General features: G+C 57.4%; 1 protein-coding gene and 1 long non-coding RNA gene across 2 annotated transcripts in view; both read right to left on the reverse strand.

Moving 5' to 3' along the window:
• CTNNBL1 (catenin beta like 1) overlaps nt 1-24,814 on the reverse strand; it is a 170,483-nt gene that overhangs the window by 1,564 nt on the left and 144,105 nt on the right. The window contains exons 12-15 of the mRNA XM_089307131.1: nt 23,289-23,386; nt 20,700-20,780; nt 5,414-5,551; nt 5,101-5,173 (exon numbers count right to left, since the gene is read on the reverse strand). Coding sequence (XP_089163257.1) covers nt 5,101-5,173; nt 5,414-5,551; nt 20,700-20,780; nt 23,289-23,386 — 390 coding nt within the window. The remainder of the gene's footprint in view (nt 1-5,100; nt 5,174-5,413; nt 5,552-20,699; nt 20,781-23,288; nt 23,387-24,814) is intronic.
• LOC149123367 (uncharacterized) lies at nt 15,450-19,770 on the reverse strand. Its single transcript, XR_016215875.1, has 2 exons — nt 19,650-19,770; nt 15,450-16,173 (listed from the first exon to the last, which is right to left on the reverse strand). It is a non-coding gene; the product is annotated as an uncharacterized LOC149123367 (long non-coding RNA).

The following is a 24,814-nucleotide window of genomic DNA, read 5'->3' on the forward strand; positions in this document are numbered from 1 at the left end:
ACAGCCACAGGACCGTGGCTGGGAAGGAAACTCCTCGGGTTCAGGGATCCCTCAGCGAAGGCCACGCCTCTGCAGAACACTGCCGGGCTGCGTTCAGGTGAAACCCGCTCAAAGGCGAGGGGACCTGCCCTTGGCTCGCGACGCTAACGGGGTCACAGCCTGTAGGCGTCTGAAGTCCATCTGGTGGGAAAGCACTCACCGACGCCCACCCACCTCACAGGGCCTCATGCGTCCCGCCTGGGCGCCGGACCGCAAGTTGCAGGTGTCCAGGGCTTACGCGGGCTGTGCACCTCCGCCCCGCTTACTCCTGGGTCAGCGCAAACACCCAGCGTGACAGCACAGGCGGGCATTCATCGAGCCCTCGGCGCTTGACAGCCGGGCCTCAGCTGCCTGCAGCAGCCTCTCCCGGCTTCAAGGTGAGGGAGACAGGCTTACGGAGGGGGCGGCTGCAGCGTGCAACCACGCAGGGCTCCAGGAGCGCCCTCTCGGGCCACGGCAGCCAGCCCGAGCCGTCTTGCGCTTCACTGAAAACACCCAGGTGTCCCTAGAATCCCTCTGGGCCCACCGAGGCAGAGCCACAGGGTTAGCACACAGCCCTCTCTTTCCTGCTTCCAGCACCCCCCCCCCCCCAACTGGGGCCACAGTGGCCGTGACCAGCCGGGAGTCGCACACACAGACATGAATCCTACGAGCTCCTGCAGCCCTGGCACCCAGAGGCAAAGCCTGGGTTACAGAGCCCACATCGGCATGGAACACACGGTGAGGAGCTTCTCAGAGATTTCAAGCTGTAAAGAACCAAATCAAAGGGCCTGGGCGGGGCCCTGGGAGCACGTGAGGCCTTCAGCCCATCGCTTTCACCTGCAGGGAGACCCTGGAGCCCGGCATCCCCCCCCCCTTTCCCCTGGGACAGCCTCGGGGCTCCCCGGCCTCTGCGGGGTTTCTGACAATATCCCCCACAGATCAAAACATTTCAGGACGGGCCAGGGCTTCCACCATTAAGTCTTGACCCAAGTTTTTCCACGGAGACGCGTTCCCAGGTCATGGTTCCTCTGCCGCAGCCCGGGAGACGCCCAGTGGGTGGAGATGTTCACACCTGCCCCGGGCATTCCCGCCCGCTTCCCCGAGCCCCCCTCACTCAGCCATCACAGACCAGGAGGCAGCAGGCAGGCTGGGGGCTGCCAGGAACGAGTGAGTGACGATCACAGGCTCACACTTCCGACCGGCAGGTACGGGGACGGCTGCTACAGCTGAACTAAGTTTTATGTCGCGTATATTTTACCACAATTTTCAACAGTGAAGAAGCAGCCACGTCTCCTGTGCAGCTTTAAATCCCGGCAGTTCTCACCGCGCCCTCTGCCCTCCGCTGCACACTGCGCCCCGGCCCTGACTCACGCTGCCTCTGCGTGGTCGCTTACTTCGCGAGGGGCCTCCGAAGTGCACCTAGAACCCTGTGTGCCGGCAGGTGCTCTGGAAAGGGGGACGCCCTGGATTCTCTCTCCTTTTTTTAAATTTTTTATTTATATATATTTTTTTGATAGAGTGGACAGTGAGAGAGAGACAGAGAGAAAGGTCTTCCTTTTGCTGTTGGTTCACCCTCCAATGGCCGCTGCAGCCAGCGCACTGCGGCCGGCGCATTGCACTGATCCGATGGCAGGAGCCAGGTGCTTCTCCTGGTCTCCCATGGGGTGCAGCGCCCAAGGACTTGGGCCATCCTCCACTGCACTCCCTGGCCACAGCAGAGAGCTGGCCTGGAAGAGGGGCAACCGGGACAGAATCCGGCGCCCCGACCGGGACTAGAACCCGGTGTGCCGGCGCCACAAGGCGGAGGATTAGCCTAGTGAGCAGCGGCGCCGGCCTGGATTCTCTTTCCTAACACCTCCGAGAGTGGAGGGGCCAGCGCGGTGAGAGCGCTCCTTCTCCACGTGGTCTGATCTGCCCCTCTCTGTGTGGTGTCTCTAGTCCTCGGACCACTGTTCCCTAAGAGGGGACCCACGGCGTCGGGCCGGGGCAGCCTGTTCCGGGAAAGGCTGGACTTGGGGAGTGCCGAGTAAGCAGTCTGCAGAAGGAGGGACTTTAATGAGCCATCAATTACTCTCGGCTCTCTTGGCACTCAACAGAAAAGGAGGGAGGGAAATCGTGAGAAAGGGGACCGAAACATCACGTGCGAGTCCCCTGCTGGGCTGGCCTCATCAGCGATTTCCTGAGACCTCAAGGGACCCATCAGCTGTCATCCTGCCAGCAAAACTGGGGAAATATGTAGGCCATAAAATCAAAGAAGAAAGCCTGCATCTAATTAGTATGTTAAAGAAAAAAAGGACGCAACCCAAACCGAAAAACAAAATTAAAATCAAAGGGGACAGGCTGCCGAGGCTTTGTTTTCTCAGGTTTCTGATGGGAGGAAGCGGGAGGAGAACCGGAGGACTCCTAAGAGGAGGGCCACGGCGCAGCGGGCCTCCGCCCCCCGCGGCCCCTGGCCCAGCGGCAGGGCCGAGGGTGCCCACTGCCAGGGCTGCTCACGGAGGCGCAGCCAGCGGGCGGGGCGGCCCTTCTGCCAGTCGTCTTGACGGGATGCTTTTTACTGGCCTGGGTCATGCTGGGGCCGCGCTGATGTGAGCAGGGGCGTCCACCTGCCCAGCTTTCACTCTCCCCTCCATGCTAAGGACGCCACATGGCCCGGACCACTGTCTGTCCTCACCTCGAGGGACAACATCCACGTCGGCTGTCCGACAAAGGGACGCAGGCCTGCCGTGTACCCAACACTCCTGAACACTGCCCAGTGGCACCCCCATTCCAGCCAGCGCCCCAGCCTCCTGCCCTGCTGTGGGGATGCCGTTTGTTCCCTGGACAGGGCTGGAGTCAGGACTGAGGCCACGGAATCCCCTGCCATGGTGGTGCCTGTCTCTGCCCCGGGACTGTGAGCGCTCCAGTGCAGGAGTCCTGCGCGAGGAAGGTGGGCTGGGTGCCCTGCCCCGACGTCAGCCCCACATCTGCGTCCCCCGGGAGACCACGCCTCCGTGAGGGCAGGGGTGTGCACCTGTCTCCTGGTACCGTGAGCCTCAGTCATTCTATGAGAGTGGGGTTTAATTCTACATGCTGGGAAATATTTATTGGGTTCCCACTGTGCGCCTGGCCTCGCTCCAGGTGCTGAGGGGATGTGGTGACAAGGCAGACACTGTCCCTACGCCACGCGGCTTCCATTTTAATGTATGAGACAGACAAAACGAGTAAACAAACACATAAATAAGAACAATTACAGACCGCGACAGGGGCTCGCATGGAAATAAACAGGGGCTGTGACGGGAACGAGCAGATGGGGAGGAGAGGATTCGAGGCGGAGTTGGGAGGCAGGACCGGCGGGACTCCCCACTGCACTGCTGAGGAGGGCGTCTGGGAACGGGTGCGAGGGCCTGCGTGCGGCTGAGTGTCCAGGGAGGCAACTGGCGAGAGGCCCCGAGCCGGGGACCGAGGATGGCCTGTGCGGGTGTCTATCCGCTCCCTCGCCCAGACACTCAGTTGACGAACATCGACTCAGCACCCACTATGTGCCAGGCACCTCAACAGGCTCTGGGAATAAATGAGGATCTGAGGGAGACACGGGCTGGCTCACACAGGGCGGATCTGGACAGTCTCAGGCGTGCGTGCTCGAGTTCGAGAGAGAAAAACACCCACCTACTACGCGGCAGCGCCTCTGGAAATCGCCTCCCTCCCGGGAGAGCTCTGTTTTGATTACAGGGACGGAGGTGTGGGGACAAATGCACGCCAGAGGAGCTGAGAGCCGTGGAAAGTTCTAATTAAACACGTGGGTGGGAAAAGCGAATGCTGTTTAGAGGCCTGAACTGCACATCCACACTGCTGCCCCTCGGGGAGGAGGCGGAAGGCGGCTGAGCAGCCACGCATGCGACCGTGACACCGGGAGGGGCAGGAGCGCTCGGGCTGGGCTGGGTCCATCCACGGGCTCCCCCCCCTTCCCTCCCCTCTTTCTGGAGGCGCAAACAACCGATTCTAAGAACTCCACCTCTAAAACAGAGTTACCACCTGCTGGAGGGGGTGCACACCCTCTGCCTTCACTCACACTCTCCCTGCTCTGGACTGCCCTGGTCCCACTCACAGCTTCCCACGGGATCGGGGCCAGGCCTCCCTGGTGTTCACACTGTTCATCCTAACATTCACCGAGAACTTGCCAAGGGTAAGACTCTCCCAGCTATCATCTCATTTAACCTCCTGCCCGTTCTGTGAGGTCACGGAGCAAGTGGGGTCTTGCCAGAGCACAGAGCCAGGGCTTGGAGCCAGCGCCCGACCCCAGCGTCTCCCTTTACTCATTATGCGTGTTCTCTTCACACTCCAGCGCCCACCCATAAGGTAACCCCCTGGAGTGTGTCTAGCCCAAGCCTCCATCTTAGAAACAGGTAGAGCAAGGGCCAGAGAGGAAAATGGATGTGTGTGTGATCACCCAGCCCGCCAGGCTCCGTGAATGCCGGTGTTCCCAGGACCGGGAAGCCCAGTACAGGCCCCAGCCTGTCTCACGCGCTGGTCTTGCTCCCCAGTCAGTCCCCAGGTAGCTTGAGGGGGCCCTGCCTCGAGACCGAGGCTTGCTGCCTGGGGCCTCTCCACAGCCACCACAGCTGGGTCAGGTGCAGCCGAAGATCCAACAGCACCCGTGGGAGGGAAGGAGACACACGAGTGGGCACCGCCCACAACCCCTTCCTCCCCAGGTACGGGCGCAGCTGCCAGCACTCACAGGGCTGGAGGCAGGGCAAGGGCCGCCACGCCACCTGCCGCAAATTCCCCACTTTCCGGCCTGTACAACCCCAGCTACTTCTCACCACATTCTTGTTTTGTTCTCAAGAAAACAAATTTGTTTTTCTTCCACTACTCGCAGGTTTGGAAGTGGAATTTTTGCTTTTTTTTTTTAAACAAATATCTCGGAGCCCCAGTGCTTCCATTTGGTAGGCGTTCAGGTTCTGGGACTGGAGAGGCAGCGGCAGAGAGCGTTCAGACTGAGGTGACGGGGCACACAGCGCAGGGTCCCGACGGCGGCTCGGCGGCTCGGTCAGCCCCACGCAGCTCCCCAGAGCCCCAGACACAGGGCACCCGGCTTACCCTTGATGATGTGCCTGACGATCTTGCTGGAGCTCCCTCGCATGTTTAGGATCTGGTGGACTCTCTGGCGGATCTAAGGGAGGGAAAGAATGGGGCAGGGAGGGGAGGGGAGGGCATCATTTACCCTGATAGACGCCAGAGCACCGCGTCCTGAAGTAGGCACCCCACCCCTGCCCTGAACACATGGCCCACGGAGAGCCAAGGGAGGCAAGGAGAGCGCTAGCCACGCCTTCCCTCCAGAGCACCCCCCCCCAGCAGGTGCAGGGAGGCAGGGGTGCAGGGAGGCAGGCCCCGTGCAGGGGCGCCCTCCGACCTGGGGCACGTTGGCGTTGCAGATCTCGGCCATGATGTAGCAGATGTGCTGCAGCACGAAGAGCCCGGCGTCCAGGCGCCGCAGGTAGAACTCGTCATCCATGTCGTTGTCGATGATCTCGCCACGCCGGACCATGTCCTAGGCACCGAGGAACACGGGGTCAGAGCCACACGGTCGGGGGGGTGGGGGAGAGCGGGCCTCGGCCTGGCCACGACACACCCAAGAGCACCAGCCGCACGAGAAGACCTCCTCGGGCGACGCGCCCACCCCTCCAATTGTTCGGGGCCACCTCTCAGCTGCTCCTCGTCCTTCACGGACTGCGGTGGCCCCAGGAGTAAAGCTTAGGGCTCGTCGGCTTCTAGCTGCTGAGTCAGTGCCACAATGAGCTCACTCAGCCGAGGGCCCCGGACCCAAGCTGCGTGTCTGCCTCTCCCCATTGTGGACTCTGGTGCGGGCCTCCAGCAACAACCTCCTCACCAGGGGTGGAGAGCCCCCCTTCCCTGCCAAAGCCACTTGGGCGCGGGGGAGAAAGGGCCCTTCTCCACCAGCCCATGTTGGTGCCCGGGAGGGACCTGCGGCACGGGCACCGCCTGGTGTACACGCACCCCTCTGGTCTTGGGCCGTCGGCCACACCCCTTCCACTGCACCTCACAGGGGCCGAAGCCCCAGCCCAGCGATGACGAAGTCTCCTTCCCAGTCCTTTGAAACCTCACACCCGGCAAGCTCCACCTCCCCCCATCCACTCCTCTCTGGTGGGCTCTTCTGTGTTTTTAAAACACAAGAAATAAGCTTTACTGAGATGCAACTCCCACACCACGCGCTCACCTGTGCAGGGTGCACAATTCAACGGCGGCTGGTGTGTCTGGAGTTGCACACTTCTCCCTGTGACCCACTTTACAATGTTTCCATCCCTCCCGCGCTCCGCCCCAATGCAGCGGTTATGAACCACTGCTGGGGGATCTCTCCCCTGCTCAGGGCCCTGCCCCCCCTGCTACCCCCCCCCCCCAGGACTCTGGGCCAACGCTTGAGACCACGCTGGTCCAAAGCTGCCCCCACCTCGACGCCTCTGCTGACTGTTGAGGGCCAACACCTACTCCTTTCCACGCTGAGCAGGGGCCGGCCAGCCACTCCCAGCACCACCTCGCCTCACACCTCAGTCACTGGCTCCAGTCCCTTTCCTCACCGAGCAGGGGTCGGCCAGCCACTCCCAGCACCACCTCGCCTCACACCTCAGTCACTGGCTCCAGTCCCTTTCCTCGCCGAGCAGGGGTCGGCCAGCCACTCCCAGCACCACCTCGCCTCACACCTCAGTCACTGGCTCCCGCATCCTTCACTGCACGATGGTGGATGTGAGCACTGGAGGCAGCGCCTGAATTTGCGGTCCTCAGACCCCAGCTCAGCAAACCTCACGCAGCGGCAGGGAGCGAGAGAACAGAGACGGCTGTCTGCAGCCGTCAGTGCTCAGGACAGGAGCGGGCGGGACCCGGCCCCGCAGGAGCCGCGGAAGGGCCTCGGAAGGCTGGCGCTTTGTCTGCGCTTCTGGTGACAACAAGCCATTTCTTAACTCGGCCGGCAGTTTTACGGCCACAGTTCCTTCTGACAGCTCGGGCTCCTGTCACTGACAGAGCCCTGGGGACCCTGCTCTCCACTCCCCCAAGCCGGAGGGGCTGGTGGCCGTGGTCATCAATCCGCAAGGAGAACCCCGCGGGGACCACGGAGCTGAAGACAGTGCGCGGCTCACTGCCCAGGGGGCCGCCCTCCCACAACCAGAGGCTACTTTTCACCTCGCTCCTAAAGGCCCTGTCTGTGCCGCACGGCGAGGGCTGAGGACGGCCAGGCCAGGCCCGGCCCTGCCCGCCACGCCACCGCCACCGCCACCACCACTGCCACCAATTCCTAGCTTCATTTAGTAGCAGATTCCTCGGTCATCTGGTACTGGTGCTGCCGCTCACGACCTAGTCCTGGGCATGGACTGATATCCGAGTGGTTAGAGAGCGGGCCTCTTCAGTGTCTCATTTGCTCATCACACTTCCTGCTCCGGAACTCCTCGGCGTTCGGCAGCCAGATGCAAGGCAGGAAACGGACTCTGAGCCGGCCTCACGCAGACAGCACCTGGTGCCGAGACTGCGTTTCTAGAACGGCACAGGGTGGAGCGGCAGCACTGGCCAATGTGAAGAGGGCAGAGCAGGGATGGCGAACCCCCCTGCACACGTTGCTCATCAGCCCAGCAGCACCCGTCAAGAGATGCTGGAGCCCTGGGCGGGGCATCCTGTGTCACCCCTTCTGCTGTGCTGCGGCGCTCAGAGCCCGCTCTGCGCTAAGCGCCAAGTGGCAGGGGCAGCAGCCACCCCGAGTGCTGGGCCGAGGCTGGCGGAGGAGGAACACGGAGGTGAGGGTGCGCTCTGGTCTTGGTGCCCTGCACAGCTGGCTGTCTGGGGAAGTCACAGAGACAGGCAAGTGACAGGAAAGCAAGGAGACAGAGTGGGCCACAAGTTAAGAATAACCACAGGTGGCAGGTGCTGACCGGAGTGGGCTGAAGTACTAGGGCGTCCCGGAAGGAGTGACTTTGGGCAAGGTTCCAAGGCTCGTGTTGGGCACAGACAGCAGAATGGGTGTCTTACGGGGGTGGACTGTACGTTGCCCCAAGCCTCATGGAAGAGGCCGCTTGTCCGCCAAGTTTCTGCTCCTCACTCCTCCCTCAGTCTCTCAGCTACTGATCACAGAACATTTCCTGCGACCCCAAGCAGACATGGCTTTTCAGTCCTGGACGTGTGCCTGTGTTCTTGCACCTGCTGATCCAGCTGTGTGTCTCTTCCCTCTGCACGTCCTATGAAAGCAAGAGGTGTGTTGTACTCATCTCCACACCTGAGAAATCACCTCGCACAGCACTTGTTGCTGCCAAGTGGACTCTTGGAAAGCATTTGCCAAACAAAGAGTGAAAGAAAGGCAGGCAGAGGTTTAAGGCTATCTAATGAGCCATGTGTGCAGAGGCTCCGTGAGCTTGGGGCAAAGAAGGAGAAACATCAGGCAATGCAGAGGGACAGTGACTTGCAGGACTGGCTGATGGGAGAGCAGAACACTGGCCAGAGACAGAAGATCCCATGGGCTGCAGACGGCAGGTCAGCACTGTGCGGGAAATGCCAGGAATAAGAAACACAACAGTGCTGTGATGGACACACTGGCTTCAAGCTTCAGGAAGAGTGCATGGAGGGAGGTCATAGCATCGGCGCAGGCAAGAGGCAGATCCGAAGGAAAAGAGAAGAGAAAAGGGGAGCAGGGAGGGATGGACGCGGGAGATGGGCGCCAGGAGTGGTGGAACTCGCTTACTCACTCACTCACTCATTCACCACTCCATAAAGATTTCCTGAACACCTAGCTGTGCCGGGCGTCGAGTGACGTGCTGGGGCAGCAAAGATAAAGAAGATGGTCTACACAGTCAAGGAGCTTACGGTGTAAAAAGGTTAACAGACACAAACAAGTCTAAACGTAATGAGGGCTAAGATATCTCAAAGCACCCTGAGAGCTGTGGGAGGCAGGAGGGGAGGAACGGGAGTCCGGGCTCCAGAGGAAATGCAACGTCAGAGCTGGGACTTGAGGCAGGCTGCAGGCTGGAAGGCCACTGCAAGCAGAGTGCGAGAGCCTGGAGAAAGGCGTGGAAAAGCCAACTCGGCCAGTGTGGCGAGAGCAACCATGAAACACCAGCGTCTCTGATGGAAATGTCGGGGAGGCGGGAGGGAGGGTTTTTGGCCTATTTGGTTTCAGCCGTCGGTGGGTCGTATCATTGTTAATTATCACATACAAGACACTGTATGAGGTGGCCGGAATAAGCAAAGCTCCCTTCACCTGTCCACCGAAGATAGCTACTTGTGGCACTGAGGGCTTCCTCTGCGCGGGCCATGGGCCGTGCTCCATCTGCACGAACTCCTCCTCCCTTGTCCACACTGGGAGGCGGGATTCCCACCCCCGCTGCAGACGGGGAGCTGGGCTCAGGCAGCACAGCCGTCCCCAGGCCCGTGGGAAGCAGAAGTGGGATTCAGACTCAGGTCTGTGCTCTTTTTACACCACCATGTTTGTGCGTGTAGGTTTCAGAGGTGTCTGCGAATAAACGGATATGAGAGACAGAGAGGCTCAAGGTCGGGGCTTTGGCAAAATTCAGTTTCTCTAATCCAGTCAGGGTGCCCGGTGCTTCTTTCCTTCTTCACACTCTGCCCCATAATCTGATTTCCTCTAACAGCCAGGCGCACGCTGTGCCCTCTGGGTTCTCAATACTGTCATCTGGAAAGGATGGGCTCAGGAGAGCAAGGTCAAACTCCAGTTTCTCCTCTTTTGCCTCCAGCCTCCGAACTTCTCTGATACTGTTGAATCCGGCATTCTGCTTTTAGACACACGGCCACATGATTTGAAAGTGAAATTTTCAAATGTAGATCTGAGATGTGACCACGGCTATCTCTGGGAAAGGCGTCGCCCTCGCTGCGCTGAACACGCTCAGAGATGAAACGGCGATTGGCTCTGAAGACCAAGTCCCTACCCTGACAGTTTTAGAAGCGCCATAGAAACCAGCCAGCGGCGGGGCTGCGGGCTGTCAGGACGGCCCCTTATCTGGCCTGTTACAACTCGGTGGTGTGGAATATTTACTGCCGGGCGGATTCTGGGAGGCTGAGCACAAATGTGTACTCAGTGTTTAAGGGGACATAAAAGAAGCAGAGAGATTATCTATCAGTCTGATGGAGACTAAGGAAGGGAGGCAGCCTGGGCACAGCTTGTGCAGGTGCCACCTCAAGCTGTGGTCTGTTGCCAAAGAAGATGGCCCGTCACCCTTCCCTCTCCACCCCGGCTTACGATCTACAGGCAGCGTCAGTGTATTACACGTGGATTAGTGGACTGTTGCCTCCCTTTCTCCGCTTCAAAGACGCCACATGAAAAGCCGGTCTGCAGACAGGGAGCTGATATGGCTCCTTGGACACCCGCACGTGATGAAGCAGAACTTCGCACAGCAAGGTTCGAAGGGTGTGGGAAACAGCAAGATGGCTCTCAGCACCGCTCTGCTCATAATCACGAGCTGGGATTCGGTCTTTGGAGAAATGATACAGAAATTCGAAGCCTTAAGAAAATTCATCATGAGGCCTGCATTGTGGCGTGGCAGGTAAAGCCACCACCTGTGATGCCAGCATCCCGTAGGGGCGCCAGTTCGCGTCCTGGCTGCTCTCCTTCTGATCCAATTCCCTGCTAATGTGCCTAGGAGAGCAGCAGAGGATGGCCCAAGTGCTTGGGCCCTTGCACCTGTGTGGGAGACCTGGAGGGAGCTCCTGGGTCCTGGCTTTGACCTGGCCAGCCCTGGCATTGTGGTCATCTGGGGAGTGAACCAGAGGATGGAAGATTCTGTCTCTCCCTCCTCTCTCTCTAACTTTCAAAATAAATAAATAAACCTAAATAAAAAAAATCATCACACACTTCTCTCCACCTTCTTCCTCACAAAAGTTTCCAAAACACCGGGAGGTGCCTGATCTGGAATCCTGCTGGTTATGCATGAGCGCTACTAGGGAGGACCTGGGTTTGCCCAGCTCACCAGGAGCAGACAACAAGTGTAGCCAGCCGGCTCGCGCAGAGATCAGGCTGCGGTCCAGCCTCTGGAGTACACGGATGCCAAAGGAAAAGGTCACAAGTATCACCTTCTAAAGAGCGTACCGACTGCCATACCTTCCTCCTCTCAGGACTCACCGACGGCACAAGAGGCACGAAAATCAGACCCCGGGACCCGTCTGAGCCGTGCGGCATCCGTCTCAGAGCAGCTCCCGTGCCACCGCGGGGAGGCTGTTTCACCATGACCGGGCATGCGGAGAAAGAGTGCTTCACGCGGGATTAAAGAGAAAGTCCAGGAGGGCAGCGGCCTCCTTGCGTGCAGGACCTGTGTCTCCCTTAAGCTCCAGAGCAGGATCGCGGGGTTGCTGGGCAGGAAGGCGGGTGGAGGGGCTGCCTGGCCCTGGGAGCACTGGGAGCTCCCTGTCCCAGCACGTTTCACTGCCCACAGCAGGGCACCTGCACGAGCCTCGCCTGCTGGACACGCCCCGGGGATGGGTACGTACAGCAAACACCATTTTCAGGTTTCACAAATGGTAAAGTGTGGATGTCCCTGCCCCGCAGCCACCAGCCCCCTTGCTGCTCTCCTCTCATGCCAAACGGCCCCTCCCGAGGGCACAGGCCCCCAGCACGCAAACACTGGAAAAGCTTTTCTCTCCTCTCCCTACTCCTTAACTTTAACTTTGTGGTAACTGAGTGTCCCTGCGTGCCTGCGTGTGAGTGTGCGGGCGGCAGTGCCGTCCCGGAGGCCTGGTCCACCTGGAGCTAGGAGGGACAAGGGGACCAGAGTGGGGGGACCAGCACTGGGGGTCAGCCTCCCTCCCCCCAGCCTGGGGCCAGAGACTGCAGGCTCACCAGCTGTGGTCCTGCCCTATGTCCCTCGTCATCGCTACCCCCACTGCACCCCTTCTCCATGAACTTCAAACAAGAAAACCACTTCTATCCCTCCCTCCCTCCTCCCCCTCCCCTGTGGAGGGGAAGGTGTGCTGGCTGGAGTGGAGGACAGAGCACCTGAGCCTGGGGCTGGTTCCCCAGGGTCCCTGACTCAGCTGGTGGCTGCGGAGCTGACGGTCCCCTCTCCTTAACCTCGTGGAGGCCAGCACCACCATCACTACTGCTGTGGTCCCACCCTCTAGGGGCCTGGGTACCCCCCACCCCCAGCTGCAGCCCAGGCACGCTGGAGAGGCCTACACCAGCACCCACCACCAGCTCTTGTCCCTGTCCTGCCTCTTCCCTGGGGGGCCAGGCCCTACCTGCGTGGTGGTGGGCCGACTGTCAAGACGTGTGTCATGTACATTTGTATCAAAAATAAATAAGTGGCCATGAAAAAAAAAAAAAACAACAGTTGTCAGTGAGTTTCGGGAGGAGATCTGATTGGCAAATGATTCCTGAGTCCAAGGCCTTTGCCATTCGTCCCTTTGCTCTGGCATGACACGGGGGCGGGAGCAGAGTTAAGGAGAGTGAGATTTCCTGAGCCAGGCACTGTTCTGAGCACCGTCACGGGTTTCTCACTTTTCCACACGCGAACTCTGGGAGGTGAGATCCATCACGACGCCCACTCTCCAGCTGGAAGCTGAGGCTAGAGACAGGACTCTGCCAAGGCTCATGGTGGACACAGGACAGAACCCCCCAGACCTGGCTCCGAATCTGTGCTCGCTTCCGTAGCTCAAAGAAAGAAGCAGTCTTTGTTTTATGGGCTGTCTCAGTGTTAGCAAAAGGATGGGATTTTCCTCCTTGTGCCCTATTTGGGGCTAATGCAAACCAGCAGCATTACAGGCCCCAGGGCGTCATGGCTTACCTTTTCCTTAAAAATTGAAGAAACTTGCAAAATCTATAGATGGAGCAGCAAACTCCACAAGCAATTTGGGGGATTTTTTTTTTTTTTTAAGAGAGAGACTGTGATAGGTTTGGCTTTGTTCATTGCATAAGAGAGGGTGAGAATGAAAACGTGGATGGTAATTCAGCGAATGGCGCATTAAGTAGAACAGGCTGCGATTCATGGCAGCAGAAGCCGCTAAAATAACCAGATCCATCTCCAAAGGCAGCCACGGAGGTGGCACGTGGAGCCGAGGTGCCATTTCTGCAAGGCTGTGTGTGTTGCCCTCTCCCAGCCACGTCCTCACTTCACATGTGGCTGTCTCTGGCAGCGCCACCGACTCCCTGCCTGGCCTCCCAGCGAGCACAGGATGCTGGGATGCTGCTTCCAATCTGCCCGCCAGAAGGGGAAGTCAGAGAGGAGGCTGTGAAGCCAGTACCGCCCCCTGCTGCCTTGGTGAGAGGCGGCATGAGTCAGCCTAAACACAGCACCCAAGAGACCACACGGTCCCTGTCTGCAGTCATGGGTGGAAGTGCCCAGACACCGGAACAGGGCCTTCCTGGCGGAGAGAAGGCCCTACCAAGGCAAGCTGGAGAATCAGAGTGAGGAATTTTTCTTTTGAGAATGCATTGCTAATGATGGCAGCTCTGGTAAGAAACCTGGGGTCTCAGGCCAGAGCTCTGCCCGCACGGGGGCCAGTGAGGCGAGCGTGTGCCAGGCTTAACAAGCAGTCTCAGTCTTCCTCAAAATGATCCTGTAATGTCCCTACCATGACACACATTTCCCAGGTGAAGAGAACGTGTGTGCCGCAGAGGGGACGTCTAACCTTGGCTCACGTTCTTCGTAGGTACCAAGGTGCCTCCATCACAGGTGTGGCCTCATCTCTACGTTTACTTAACACCTCCTCCTCCCACAAAACAGAGCGCCAGACAGCTCCTTTGATCTTTGGTAACAAATAAGCCAGTCCCCAGAGAACCGCAGCCCCCAGGAGAGCAGACAGCACGCACAGCCAGCAAATGGCAATCTTGTCGGGGGACAGACAGTAAGTACTGTCCCACCCATGAAGATCTACAGCTACTGTGGAGGGAGAGACAGAATGCGGGCCAGCAGAACTCATAACCACAGCCGCCCCTTGCGGCCCAGTCACTATTCTAAGTGGCTTCTATACACTGACTTAGTTAATCCTCCCCACAGCCCCACGATAGGCGCTATTACTCCCATCCTTTTCTGATGAGGAAACAGAAGCACGGAGCTCAGGTCACTGGCTGGGGAGCCAGCACCCAGCGGGCGGGAGGCAGGGCCGAGGTCTGCACCCCTGCGGTCTGGCTCCTGAGCCCCTCCAGGTGGTCTCAGGGAAGGCTCCCCGCAGGAACTGATGGGGAAGCCCGCGGCGGCCCGCTGGCTCCGCGGCCAACACTTGGGGTGTATTCGCTGACGAATCTGTGTGCCAAGACCCTGAGATACAGAGCAGTCAGCCAGCTGCAGGAGAGGGATGTGGGAAGGTGGCACTGAGAGGGATTCCTGGCAGAGCAAACAGCAGCAGGCCGATGTCTAGAAAGCTTGAGAAGACACAAGTTCAGGGAGTGCGGCTGCTGCAGACGGGCCTGCCCATCCCAGAGCAGCGGGCGGGAGCCAACCCCAGATCACACCCTGATGGTAAGGCAAAACCTGTGCTACTGTGCTGGGGTGCTGAAGTGGCAGAGGTGGACTTTCATTCTGGAAAAATCTCTGGCTACTGTGTAGGAAGCGAATTGGAGGGCACAGACCTAGAGATGGGAGATGAGCTAGTTGGGAGGGTGCTGCAGTAACATAACACGGGAAGGGGGCGGGAGCCTCCAGCGAAGCCAGGTGTAGAGGGAGGGCAGGGGACAGTCACAGGGGGCCTTCCCCAGGAGCGTGCGGATACAGATGAAGGCCAGGCTTCTGACCGGGTCAAACGCGGGGGCGGGAGGCTGCCAGCTGGGCCTGGACATGCTAAGTCAGTAAAGCCTATGGCCCATGGGCAGGCGGCGGAGACCAGGAGCCTGTGGAGGTCTGGGAGGCCTGGCGCACAGCCCTGTCTCACCAGACCTCGCGACAGGCCTGTGAGGTGGGTGAGAGAGAGCCAGGCAAAATACAGTGCCCAAGGCACAGGGCAGGGGTGGGACAGAACCTGGCTGTGCTTGGGAAGGGGTGAGGAGGGAGCAGTGAGGGGTGAGTGGGCGCCTGGCTGAAACAGTGGGTGACTAAGAGAACAGAACCCTCCCCATCACTGTGTTCTGGCAAATTCCCGTACCAGGGGGTGCTTGGTTTGATGAACAGCGGAGAGGAGGGCTCGGTGGGAGTCTATTTTTTCGAGCAGGTCCTGAGGCTTCGGGCACAGCTTGCAGAAGGGCCAATGGTAGGCTCACACCTCTGCCGGCTGCACCCTGGCCCGCGCTTGAGGGTCACGTGCCTCCCACAGCCGTCCCTACACTCCACCCCCATTCATGCAGATCTTAAGGCGAGTTTCAAATGCCAAGGAAACAGCAGAGTTGAAGACAGCAAGTCCTGGGGACACTGTTTCATTACAGAGTCCATCTTTTTCTTTCCAGGATAAAGCCTGGAATGATTTAACTGTGGCAAAATTAGCATGCAATTTGTAAGTCATTACGGCGCAAAGTATGTGGTGGGAACACTTTATTGAATCAACCTGCTGAGTGCAATTTTCCCAGGAACTAAAAACGGAAACCCTCTCTCAAGGCTCTCTCTCCCCCCGCCTCAGAAAGCCCTGCCAGCACCTGTGTAATTCCGCCTCGCCCCCGACGCTCAGGAGCCGGGCGCGCTCTGCGCACTGAGCCGCCAGGAGCTGGAAGGAGCCGGCCGGCCGCCCCACACTGGGACCTTGGTGTGTTCTGGCTGTGGTGGTTGTGGGAGCCGGGTGAAACCTGCTGAGACAGCAGCCAGGACATTCACCCAAGGCTGGGGCTGCGGCTCTCCGGAAGCCCCGGAAGCAGTGCCTGCCCTTTAAGAGTCCAGGTCAAATCTTGCTAACCAGGAGCCCCTGGGGTACGTCCACAGGTGCTGTCACCCTAGAATCTCACGGTCACGGAGCAGAACTGGAAGGCAGCGGGCCACGGCCCCAAATGTGGGAGTGTCTGCCCTAACAGACTCTTCCAGGTAGGGGCAGTTTTCCTTAGGGAATATTGCTGCGGTTACGCCACAGAGTCTACAGGGTAGGGCTGGACCACTTCCCACGATGAGGTCGATCACAGAGAATACAAGTTAGCGTTGGAAACGAGAGCGAAGGAGTCACGTGGGAAGCCCAGGGTGAGCCTTAAGTCCAGGGAGAGACACGAACTCGCCAACTGCGCAGCAGCCCTTCATTTGCTGAGTGTCAGTCCCGAGACTATGATGAACAAGAAAGATTATGGTCCCAGAGACGGGGAGTAAACAAACGAACGGAGTAATTACAGGCTGGCAGGCAGCCGGGGAGGCAGGGCTTCACAGGAGGAGACCGCTGGGAGAGACCTCGCAGCGGAGGAGGCAACAGCGAGAGAAGAGCCAGGGTGGAGGGGAGCAGCAGAGGCGAGGGCCACAGGCAGGAGGAGGTGTCCAGAAGCCGGGCAAAAGCAGAGAAGGGGGCCAGCGCTGTGGCGTAGCGGGTACAGCCACCGCCTGCAGTGCCGGCATCCCATATGGGCACCAGTTTGAGTCCTGGCTCCTCCACTTCTGATCCAGCCTGGGAAAGTGGTGGAAGATGGCCCAAGTCCTTGGGCCCCTGCACCTGCATGGTAGACCTGGAAGAAGCGCCTGGCTCCTGGCTTCAGATGGGCACAGCTCTGGCCATTGTGGCCATTTGGGGAGTAAACCAGTGGATAGAAGACCTCTCTCTCTCGCTCTCTCACTCTCTGCCTCTATAACTCTGCCTTTCAAATAAATAAATCAATCTTAAAAAAAAAAAAATGGCAGGGAAGGGCTGGCCTTGCAAACTCCTGCAGTGTTAGGGAGTTAGGACACTGTGTTGTGTGTGTGTGTGTGTGTGTATGTGTGTGTGGTTGCTAACAGTCCCGCAGAGGAAAGCAAAGGTTCTCTGACCATCGCCTGTGTGCAAGGCCCTGTTTGGAGCTTTTGCATATGACATTTGTCATCACTGAATTCCCCACCTACATGATGTCTCAAAGCATACAACTGGGGCACACACCTTAAACACAAAATGCCACCGAGGAAGAGATGCAGCAGGGCTGGGGCCATTCCAGGCTTCTCCATGGCTGGATAATTAGGGACAGGCCTGGCTCCGCAGCCCAGGGTCTCCCACACACCCCCTCACCCCAGGAAGCCTCCTACCATTCCTCTGCGGTCTTTCCCCAGCCCGGGATGCCTGACGCATCCACCTTTTAAGGCTTAGCATGGGCGTGCACTCATCCACAGGACCGCTGGGGTGACACCTCCTGCTCCGGGAGGCGCAGTCGCAGATCCCCTCTGCTGCTCAGCCTGGCCAGCGCTGGCCCAGTGCCTGCAGAGACCTAATCAACATTTGCTAATGACCAGATCCTTTCCAGTGAGCCTTGGTCAACTGCAAACCCTGGACACTTGGCCAGTGCCCAGGGAAGTCAGATGTGACAGGGAGGGTGAAGGCTCTAGGACATGGAGAGTATCAACACCTGGCTGTGTCTCCTGAGACTTGGGGAGGTATGTGAGACACTTATTCGGTCTTGATCTGACACTCACTGTCATCAAAATGCCTGAGGAATAAGCATTTAGTTCAAATCAACAATTATTTGCCTAGATCCCGACTGGTGTAGGCCATTCAGATTTAACGGGCAGGAGACGCAGTGAGGAGACAGACTGTGCCTGGAGAGAGGCGAGGAGGAGGTCGTGTTGTGCTAAGTCACCGTACAGCTGGGGTGCGGGCAGCAGACGCTGCTCACGAACGCGTCCCTCACCCCTGCCGCCCTGGCTCTCTGAGCGTCCCAGAGGCTGCTGAGCACTAATGGCCTTGGAGCGTGTGCCAGTGCTCAGCAAAGCGGCCTTGGCATCAAGGAGACAGCTGTTTGTCAGGGAATGGCGGGGCCCCAGTGCCATGGCACACAGCGGCTCTGCATGCGGGGGCGGGGGGCAGCTGCAGCGCTGACTCTCCATCAGGGCTAATGAATTTCACACCTTCTTCAACAACGATAACAGATAATCTTGTGGGAAGCAGGCCAAGCTGCCACACAGCCACATGCGAGGATGCCCAACACGCCAACATCCAAGCACTCACCCAGGCTGCCTCAAAGACAGCCCAGGCTTCACACCAACACAGCAGCGCATGGTGCCAGGGGCCTCTGTTCTGCGGGGTAGCTCCTCTGGGGCTCAGAGGATGGCCTGGATTTCTTTCTTTCTTTCTTTTTTTATTTGACAGGTAGAGTTATAGACAGTGAGAGAGAGATAGAGAGAAAGGTCTTCCTTCTGTTGGTTCACTCCCCAAATGGCTGCTATGGCCAGCACTGCGCACATCCGAAGCCAGCAGCCAGGTGCTTCCTCCTGGTCTCCCACGCGGGTACAGGAGCCCAAACACTTGGGCCATCCTCCACTGCCCTCCCGGGCCACAGCGGAGAGCTGGACTGGAAGAGGAACAACCAGGACTAGAACCTGGCGCCCATATGGGATGCTGGCACTGCAGGAGGAGGATTAACAAAGTGAGCCACGGCACCAGCCCTGGCCTGGCTTTCTTAACACAGTTACGCAAGGAGAAGACACAGCCTAGCAGTTAGGATGCCAGTGTGCCTCATTGGAGCACCTGGGTTGAAGTCCTGGCTCCAGCCCCTGACTCCAGCTTCCTGCCAAGGCTGAGCCCACAGGCAGTGGTGATGGCTCAAGTACTTGGGTTCCTGTCATTCATATGGGAGACCTGGATTGAGTTCCCAGCTTCTCGCTTCAGACCCAACCCAGTTGGGCATCTGGGCAGCAAACCAGAAGATAGGTGCTCCCTGCCTCCCAAATACAAAAAAAAAAAAACCTATGAAGTTATAACAAAAATTCCAAAGGAAGCTAGGAAAATCTAGAAACAGCAGCAGCAGCTTGTGCATACTGAGCAAGGTGCTTCCTGTTCTTTGTGCTCAGTCTTCATAAGAATTGCCACAGAGCAGTGTTACTTGTCCCATTTTAGAGGTGAGCAAACCAGAGCTTAGAGAGGTCAACTGGATCGTGCGCCGTCTCTGAGCCGGAGGTGGCAGGGCAGGAGCTGAAAAGCCCAGGGTCTCTGACGGCCTGGCGTGTGGGGAGCCTCCCGAGCTGTCACTCCCCTTTCTAGAAGGCACTCAGTCACAGACCAACTTCTCGCCGTGCATTTCTTCTACTATCAAAAAACCCAGCAGAGTCACCCAAGGATGCTCCGTGGAACCTGAGGGAGAACACAAAGCGCGAGGGCACCTAAGGGTCCATCTTGGCGACACCAGCTCACAGCTGAGATGCTGGGAGCACGGCCGGCAGTGTGTCCACAGAAACCCCAGGTCCCCTGCCTCCTGGCGCTCCTCCCCCTCTCCCTGGGAATCCCTGGCGGACACTGCGGGAGGTTCTAACTGCCTCATGGCTGCTCCCTTACAAAGGCCAGGGGAATCCCGACCTGTCCCTAATTATTCAGACAAGAGAAAGAGGACTCCAGCACTCAATCATTAAATGTCCATCATACACAAATTACTACACCAGGAAGAAGAGACAGGCAAGCAAAGTTAATCAAAGAACAGAACAAATCGGGGTGGGACGGGAAACCTCAGAGCTGTGTGCGCAACATGCTGGTGTCAGGTTGGAGTCTCTGCCTTTTATCTAGCAGCGAGATCGCGGTGTGAAAGCAGAAAGTCCAGCCAATCAATCCAATCAACCAACAAACATCTGAGCACTCACTGGGTTTAGAGATCACAGGGAAATCACAAGACGGAAGCCCGCGGCTACCTCTCTCCTGCTGATCCTAAAGGAAGGCAGCGTTTGGGAGAGGAACGGGGTGCAGGCAGCAGGTCACCGTCCCTGCCCACGCTCTGGTCTCTCCCACTGCGGAGGCCCGAGGCCCCGCCTGGATGGGGCGGCACTGCAACGGGCTCTCCCACCACGGAGGCTCGAGGCCTCCAGTGTGTCTTTGAGGACAGAAGGCTGAAAAGAAAATGAAGCGACCTGGCCAACCACGGTCACAGGGAAATGAGGTTTCTCACGGACTTGGAAAAAGGCAAGAAAGAGATCACTTGGTAGCATGACCAAGATGGAAGAGTGTCTCGTAGGGGATGGAACACAAATCAGACAGGAGAACTACAAATTAGACGTGGAAACTCACCCTGATTAGGGAGTGCAGATGAGCAGGCCGCAGAGGCAAAATGGAAGTGGATGGGTGAAAAACGCGGGAGGTAGGAAGCATGCCTCCACAAGGGACAACACCCGGCCCCTGTCACTTCCCCCAGCAGCCGGCAGCACCAGCAGGCAGGTGCCAGAATCCAAGATGTGCCATGCACGCCCACTTCCCTTCTCCAGGCCAGGCCCCGCATGTGCAGGGAGAGCGCGTTCTACCGCTCCTCAGCTTCTCTCCAGCTCTATGCCGTCATCACTGCTTCCCTCGGGCTACAGAGGCTGCAGCTGGGGGTACCAAGACACACTCTGCCAACGTGGTACCACGTCACAGCCCTGCTCTTTGGTTGGCCATATTTTCTAAGAGAAACTCTTGGTCAGGGTACTTGTGTGACCCACCTGGACTCCCAGGTCAGACTGGATCAAGGCTACATAGCCTTCCTCCTGAAAGGCTGTCGTTGAGCGACCATCACGTGTTCTGCCCTTATGACATGTTAGACGGCGCAGGGCAGTAGGCGGCACCTCTGCCTCTACTTATCCCGGCAGGCAGACGGGAGGTACACAAGGGACCCAGATGGGGCACGAGTCAATCACTGGCAAAAGGCAGGCAGGGATACGTACGTGTTTTTCCCCTTCGATCTTCTTGTCGGCCACCTGCATGGCACCCAGATATTTAAAATGCAGCTCCATGAGTCTGTCAACCTGAAAGAGAGATTTTCACAGGCCTCAATGAGAAGGAGAGAGAATACCAAGACAAGGGAGCAGAGGAACGCCTCTGCCTCTGGTTGTCGCTCCTCTGCCACTCAGACACTGGAAGGGCCTTTGCTCAGGGACACAGCAGGACTGGCCGCAGGCCGGGGCAGAACAGTCGATGGACGGCGCCCGAACACGCCCTTCCCAGCCCTTCTGGGCCTCCCCTCCCAGGAATTCAAGTGGTTAAAGACAAAGAAAGAAAGAAATAAAAATTCAAGACTCTTCTCGCACAGGGAAGGAGCTTGAAGTCACACACTTGATATTCACTTAGAACTTGATAGGAATTTCTTTCTTCAAACTGAAACCTTTCATGTTTGGATTCTGCCCCAGAGCTGATCTTTTTTTAAAAAACGCCGGAGTAAAATCTTTTTAGTTGCTTTTGAGTTAGAAGAGAGTGCAATGAGAAAAAGTCCTTCAGCAACTTAAAAAAAGGCCCTGACTTCTGCTGGGGAGAACTCAAGAGTCAGTATTAAGCTCAGCAAAACCAAGCTTCAGACACAGCCTGAGGAACACTAAGAGTTCCCAGAGATGGAAGGTCGCGCGCTGCCAGCTCAGACTTCCGACCCGCCTCTGGGCCAGGCGGGTGTCCTCGTGGCGGGTGGCAACTTTGGTCATTTTTTTTTTTTTTTACCCAAGAGCTAAGATCGATTAATTGGGGTTGATGCGTCAACACAGCATCGGACAGTCCGAGAAGACTGGGCCCAAACCCCCTCTAGCTATGAGTGACGGCTCTAAGACCTTACATAGTTCAGTTTGCAAAGGACTTTCTTGTCCATTATGTCCGTAAGTCTTAAAAAACAAACAAACAAACAAAAAACCTGACAAGTAAGGCAGAGAAGTTGCATAGCAACCCTCCACTTTAGAAATGAGGAAACCGAAGTGCAAGAAAGAAATTAATGTCGGTCAAAAAGGGGCTTTGAGCCTTAATTTTTTTTTTTTTTTTTTACAGGCAGAGTGGACAGTGAGAGAGAGAGAGACAGAGAGAAAGGTCTTCCTTTGCCATTGGTTCACCCTCCAATGGCCGCCGCGGCCAGCGCACTGCGGCTGGCGCACCGCACTGATCCGAAGGCAGGAGCCAGGTGCTTCTCCTGGTCTCCCATGGGGTGCAGGGCCCAAGCACTTGGGCCATCCTCCACTGCACTCCTGGGCCATAGCAGAGAGCTGGCCTGGAAGAGGGGCAACCGGGACAGAATCCTGTGCCCCGACCGGGACTAGAACCTGGTCTGCCGGCGCCGCTAGGCGGAGAATTAGCCTATTGAGCCACGGCGCTGGCCTGAGCCTTAATTTTATGCAACTGGAACTGTTTACTCCTGCCTAGAATGAAAAAATACACAGACTGGGGCTGGCGCTGTGGCATAGCAGGAGAAGCCACCGCCTGCAGTGCTGGCATCCCATATGGGTGGTGGTTCAAGTCCCAGCTGCTCCACTTCCAATCTAGCTCCCTGCTAGTGCACCTGGGGGAGTAGAGGAAGATGGCCCAAGTGCTTCCTGCACCCAGATGGGAGACCTTGAAGAAGCTCCAGGCTCTTGACTTCAAATTGGCCCAGCTCCGGTTGTTGCAGCCTTTTGGGGAATGAACTAGCAGAGGGAAGACCTCTCTCTCTGCCTCTGCCTCTCTGTAACTCTGCTTTTCAAATAAATTAATAAATCTTAAAAAAAAAAAATACACAGACTTTCTAGATTCAGCAGCCTGTGTTCAAATTCCAGCTCTGCTACTTTTTAGTGGTGTGACCTTGAACGAGTCACCTAATGCCCCAGGCCCTTAGGCCTCAATTCCTTATCTGTGAGTGGGAATAACATGTACACAAGGATAAACCAGACAGTGCTGAGAGGCTATACACAACAATGACAGGCCGGCTACTCTACTACGCACTCCACAGCAGTCACTCAGAAAATGGTCGCCCCCCTTACTACTAATATCTTATGGTCAGGCACCCCGGATATCATCACAAATACCCATCCAATGGCCTTTAAGGCTCTGACCACCTAGGGCAGGCGCCACGGTTTCCTTATCACCATCCCATTTCCATCGCCGCTGACTCTCCAGGATGGGCATCAATGTCCCCGTTTTAAAGTCAGGGAACGAGAGGCTCGGAGCAGCACACATGGAAACTGGCAAAGCACGTTCTGCTCTAGGTCCCCAATCCAAAGCCAAAGCTTCCGGTCCCTTGGCTCTGCTGTGCCCCCCACCCCACTCAGGATCCTACTGTAACGCACCCCTCCCTGCAGCGCTCACTGACGTCACCCTCGTCCTGCTGCCACTGCCAAGGGGAAACCCACGGGAGAGGAGGAGCAGAGTAACTGGAGACGCTGCCCAGGTCCAGAGCACTGGCGTCTGGATGCAGGAGACATTCTAGGGCAGCGGCACTCAGCCCAGGGCCCCTTAGAGGGCGACAGGCCACGAGCAGGCCTAGCGCCCCAGTGCCGGGGCCCACCCTGACCGTCCCCGTCACCCACCTTCTCGCTGTCGTTTTCAGTGAATTTATTCAGAAGCCGTGTTCGCTGCTGCCCCCGCAGGTTCCGCAGGAGCGAGGCCAGAATCGAGCAGATGTGCTCTGGGTTGGGGAAGAGAGAGGAGAACATGCTGAGATCAGAGCAGTAATCATTACCTCTCGTCAAGCCTGCTCTGGCTCTGCGGCAGGGGGAATAAATAGGCCTTCTGTGACCGCTGCTATTGATTAAGGAGACAAGAACCTAAACTGTGTCATTGGAAAACTGCACCCATCTCTGCACGTGGCACGGGGAGCATCGTCAAAAGGGATGGTGTCCTCAAGGACAGCCTGAGCAGGTGAATCAAAACCAAGTTTGAATTTCTATTCTGCCCAGGACTGATTTCTATTGTCCACAACAGAATCTCACAGTAATCCTCCACTTACGGATACCGGCTAGGACGTGAGCAAATAACATGTAGGACGAGCTCGGCCAAACTCCCCAATTCCCTTCTAACCTTCCCCAAGTAAATATCCTGGAATTAAATAAGACTCATGATAGGGTCTCGGCATGGCGCGTCAACCCCACCCCCAGCCCCCGTTTAAAGGTGGCTGGACTGTAAGCACATCAAAACAGTGGCGATAACAACACTCTTGGAGTTCACATAACCCAGAAGCTTCTATTATGAAATACTATTCTTCTACTCTTGGAAAAGGAGGGTAACTGAAGGGTATATTACAGGCTTCAGTCATAAAGAGATTCTTTTCTGTGAAAAGAATTTTTTCAAAATCAAGAACGATGACCTTGAAAGAGAGGTGACAGAAGTCTACTCATCAAGAAATGGCAAAGTTTATTTTGGAATAAAAAGCTCACAGCACAGACAACAAATATTCTCTTTGGAAATGGAACAGCATCTTTATACACCAAAGTTCCCTCGGGCTCTCCAGGTCCTCTGACGGCTGGGAGCACAGGAAGCGGTCCTAGCGCTCTGCCCGCCCCGTCTCCCAGCGCTGGAGCGGGCCCGTCCTCAGCCATGTTTTCCCTCTAGGCTCAGTCCCTGGTTACCTCATCTCGTCCCAGGCCCTGGAAGCCATCTGCACTGACTCCCCGACCTGAACCGGCAAATCGGCCTGCCCTCTAACCGCCGGCTCCCGTGGTCAGCCGTCTGCCGCGCTCTCCTTGGTCGCCTACCCGCTCCTTTAACCCGAGTGTGCCTGAAACCAAGCTCCACACTGGCAACCAGGTCCTCCAGTTTCTCGGCACAGAACCAGAGCAGATGTCCTTGTTCTCTTCCTTCTCGTGCATCCCACAGGAAACCTTGTCAGTTTTACCTTAAAATTCCATCTGGTATCACGGCCTTCTGACTGGAACCATCACCACCATTGCTCTGGTCCACACCCCATCGGCTCTTTCGGACAGACTGCCTGCCAGTGAGGCTGCTTCCCCCGCCCGCTGTGGCCTAGCCTCCATGGAGCGCTCAGCGCGACTCCTCAGGCTGGCACCTTAGACGGCCATCTCGTCACCAGCCCCAGTGGCTCCCTGACGCGCTCGGC

The sequence above is a fragment of the Oryctolagus cuniculus genome, chromosome 11 (assembly GCF_051225735.1).
Source record: "Oryctolagus cuniculus isolate XC-2025 breed Fujian yellow rabbit chromosome 11, ASM5122573v1, whole genome shotgun sequence".
Taxonomy (NCBI): Eukaryota; Metazoa; Chordata; class Mammalia; order Lagomorpha; family Leporidae; genus Oryctolagus; species Oryctolagus cuniculus.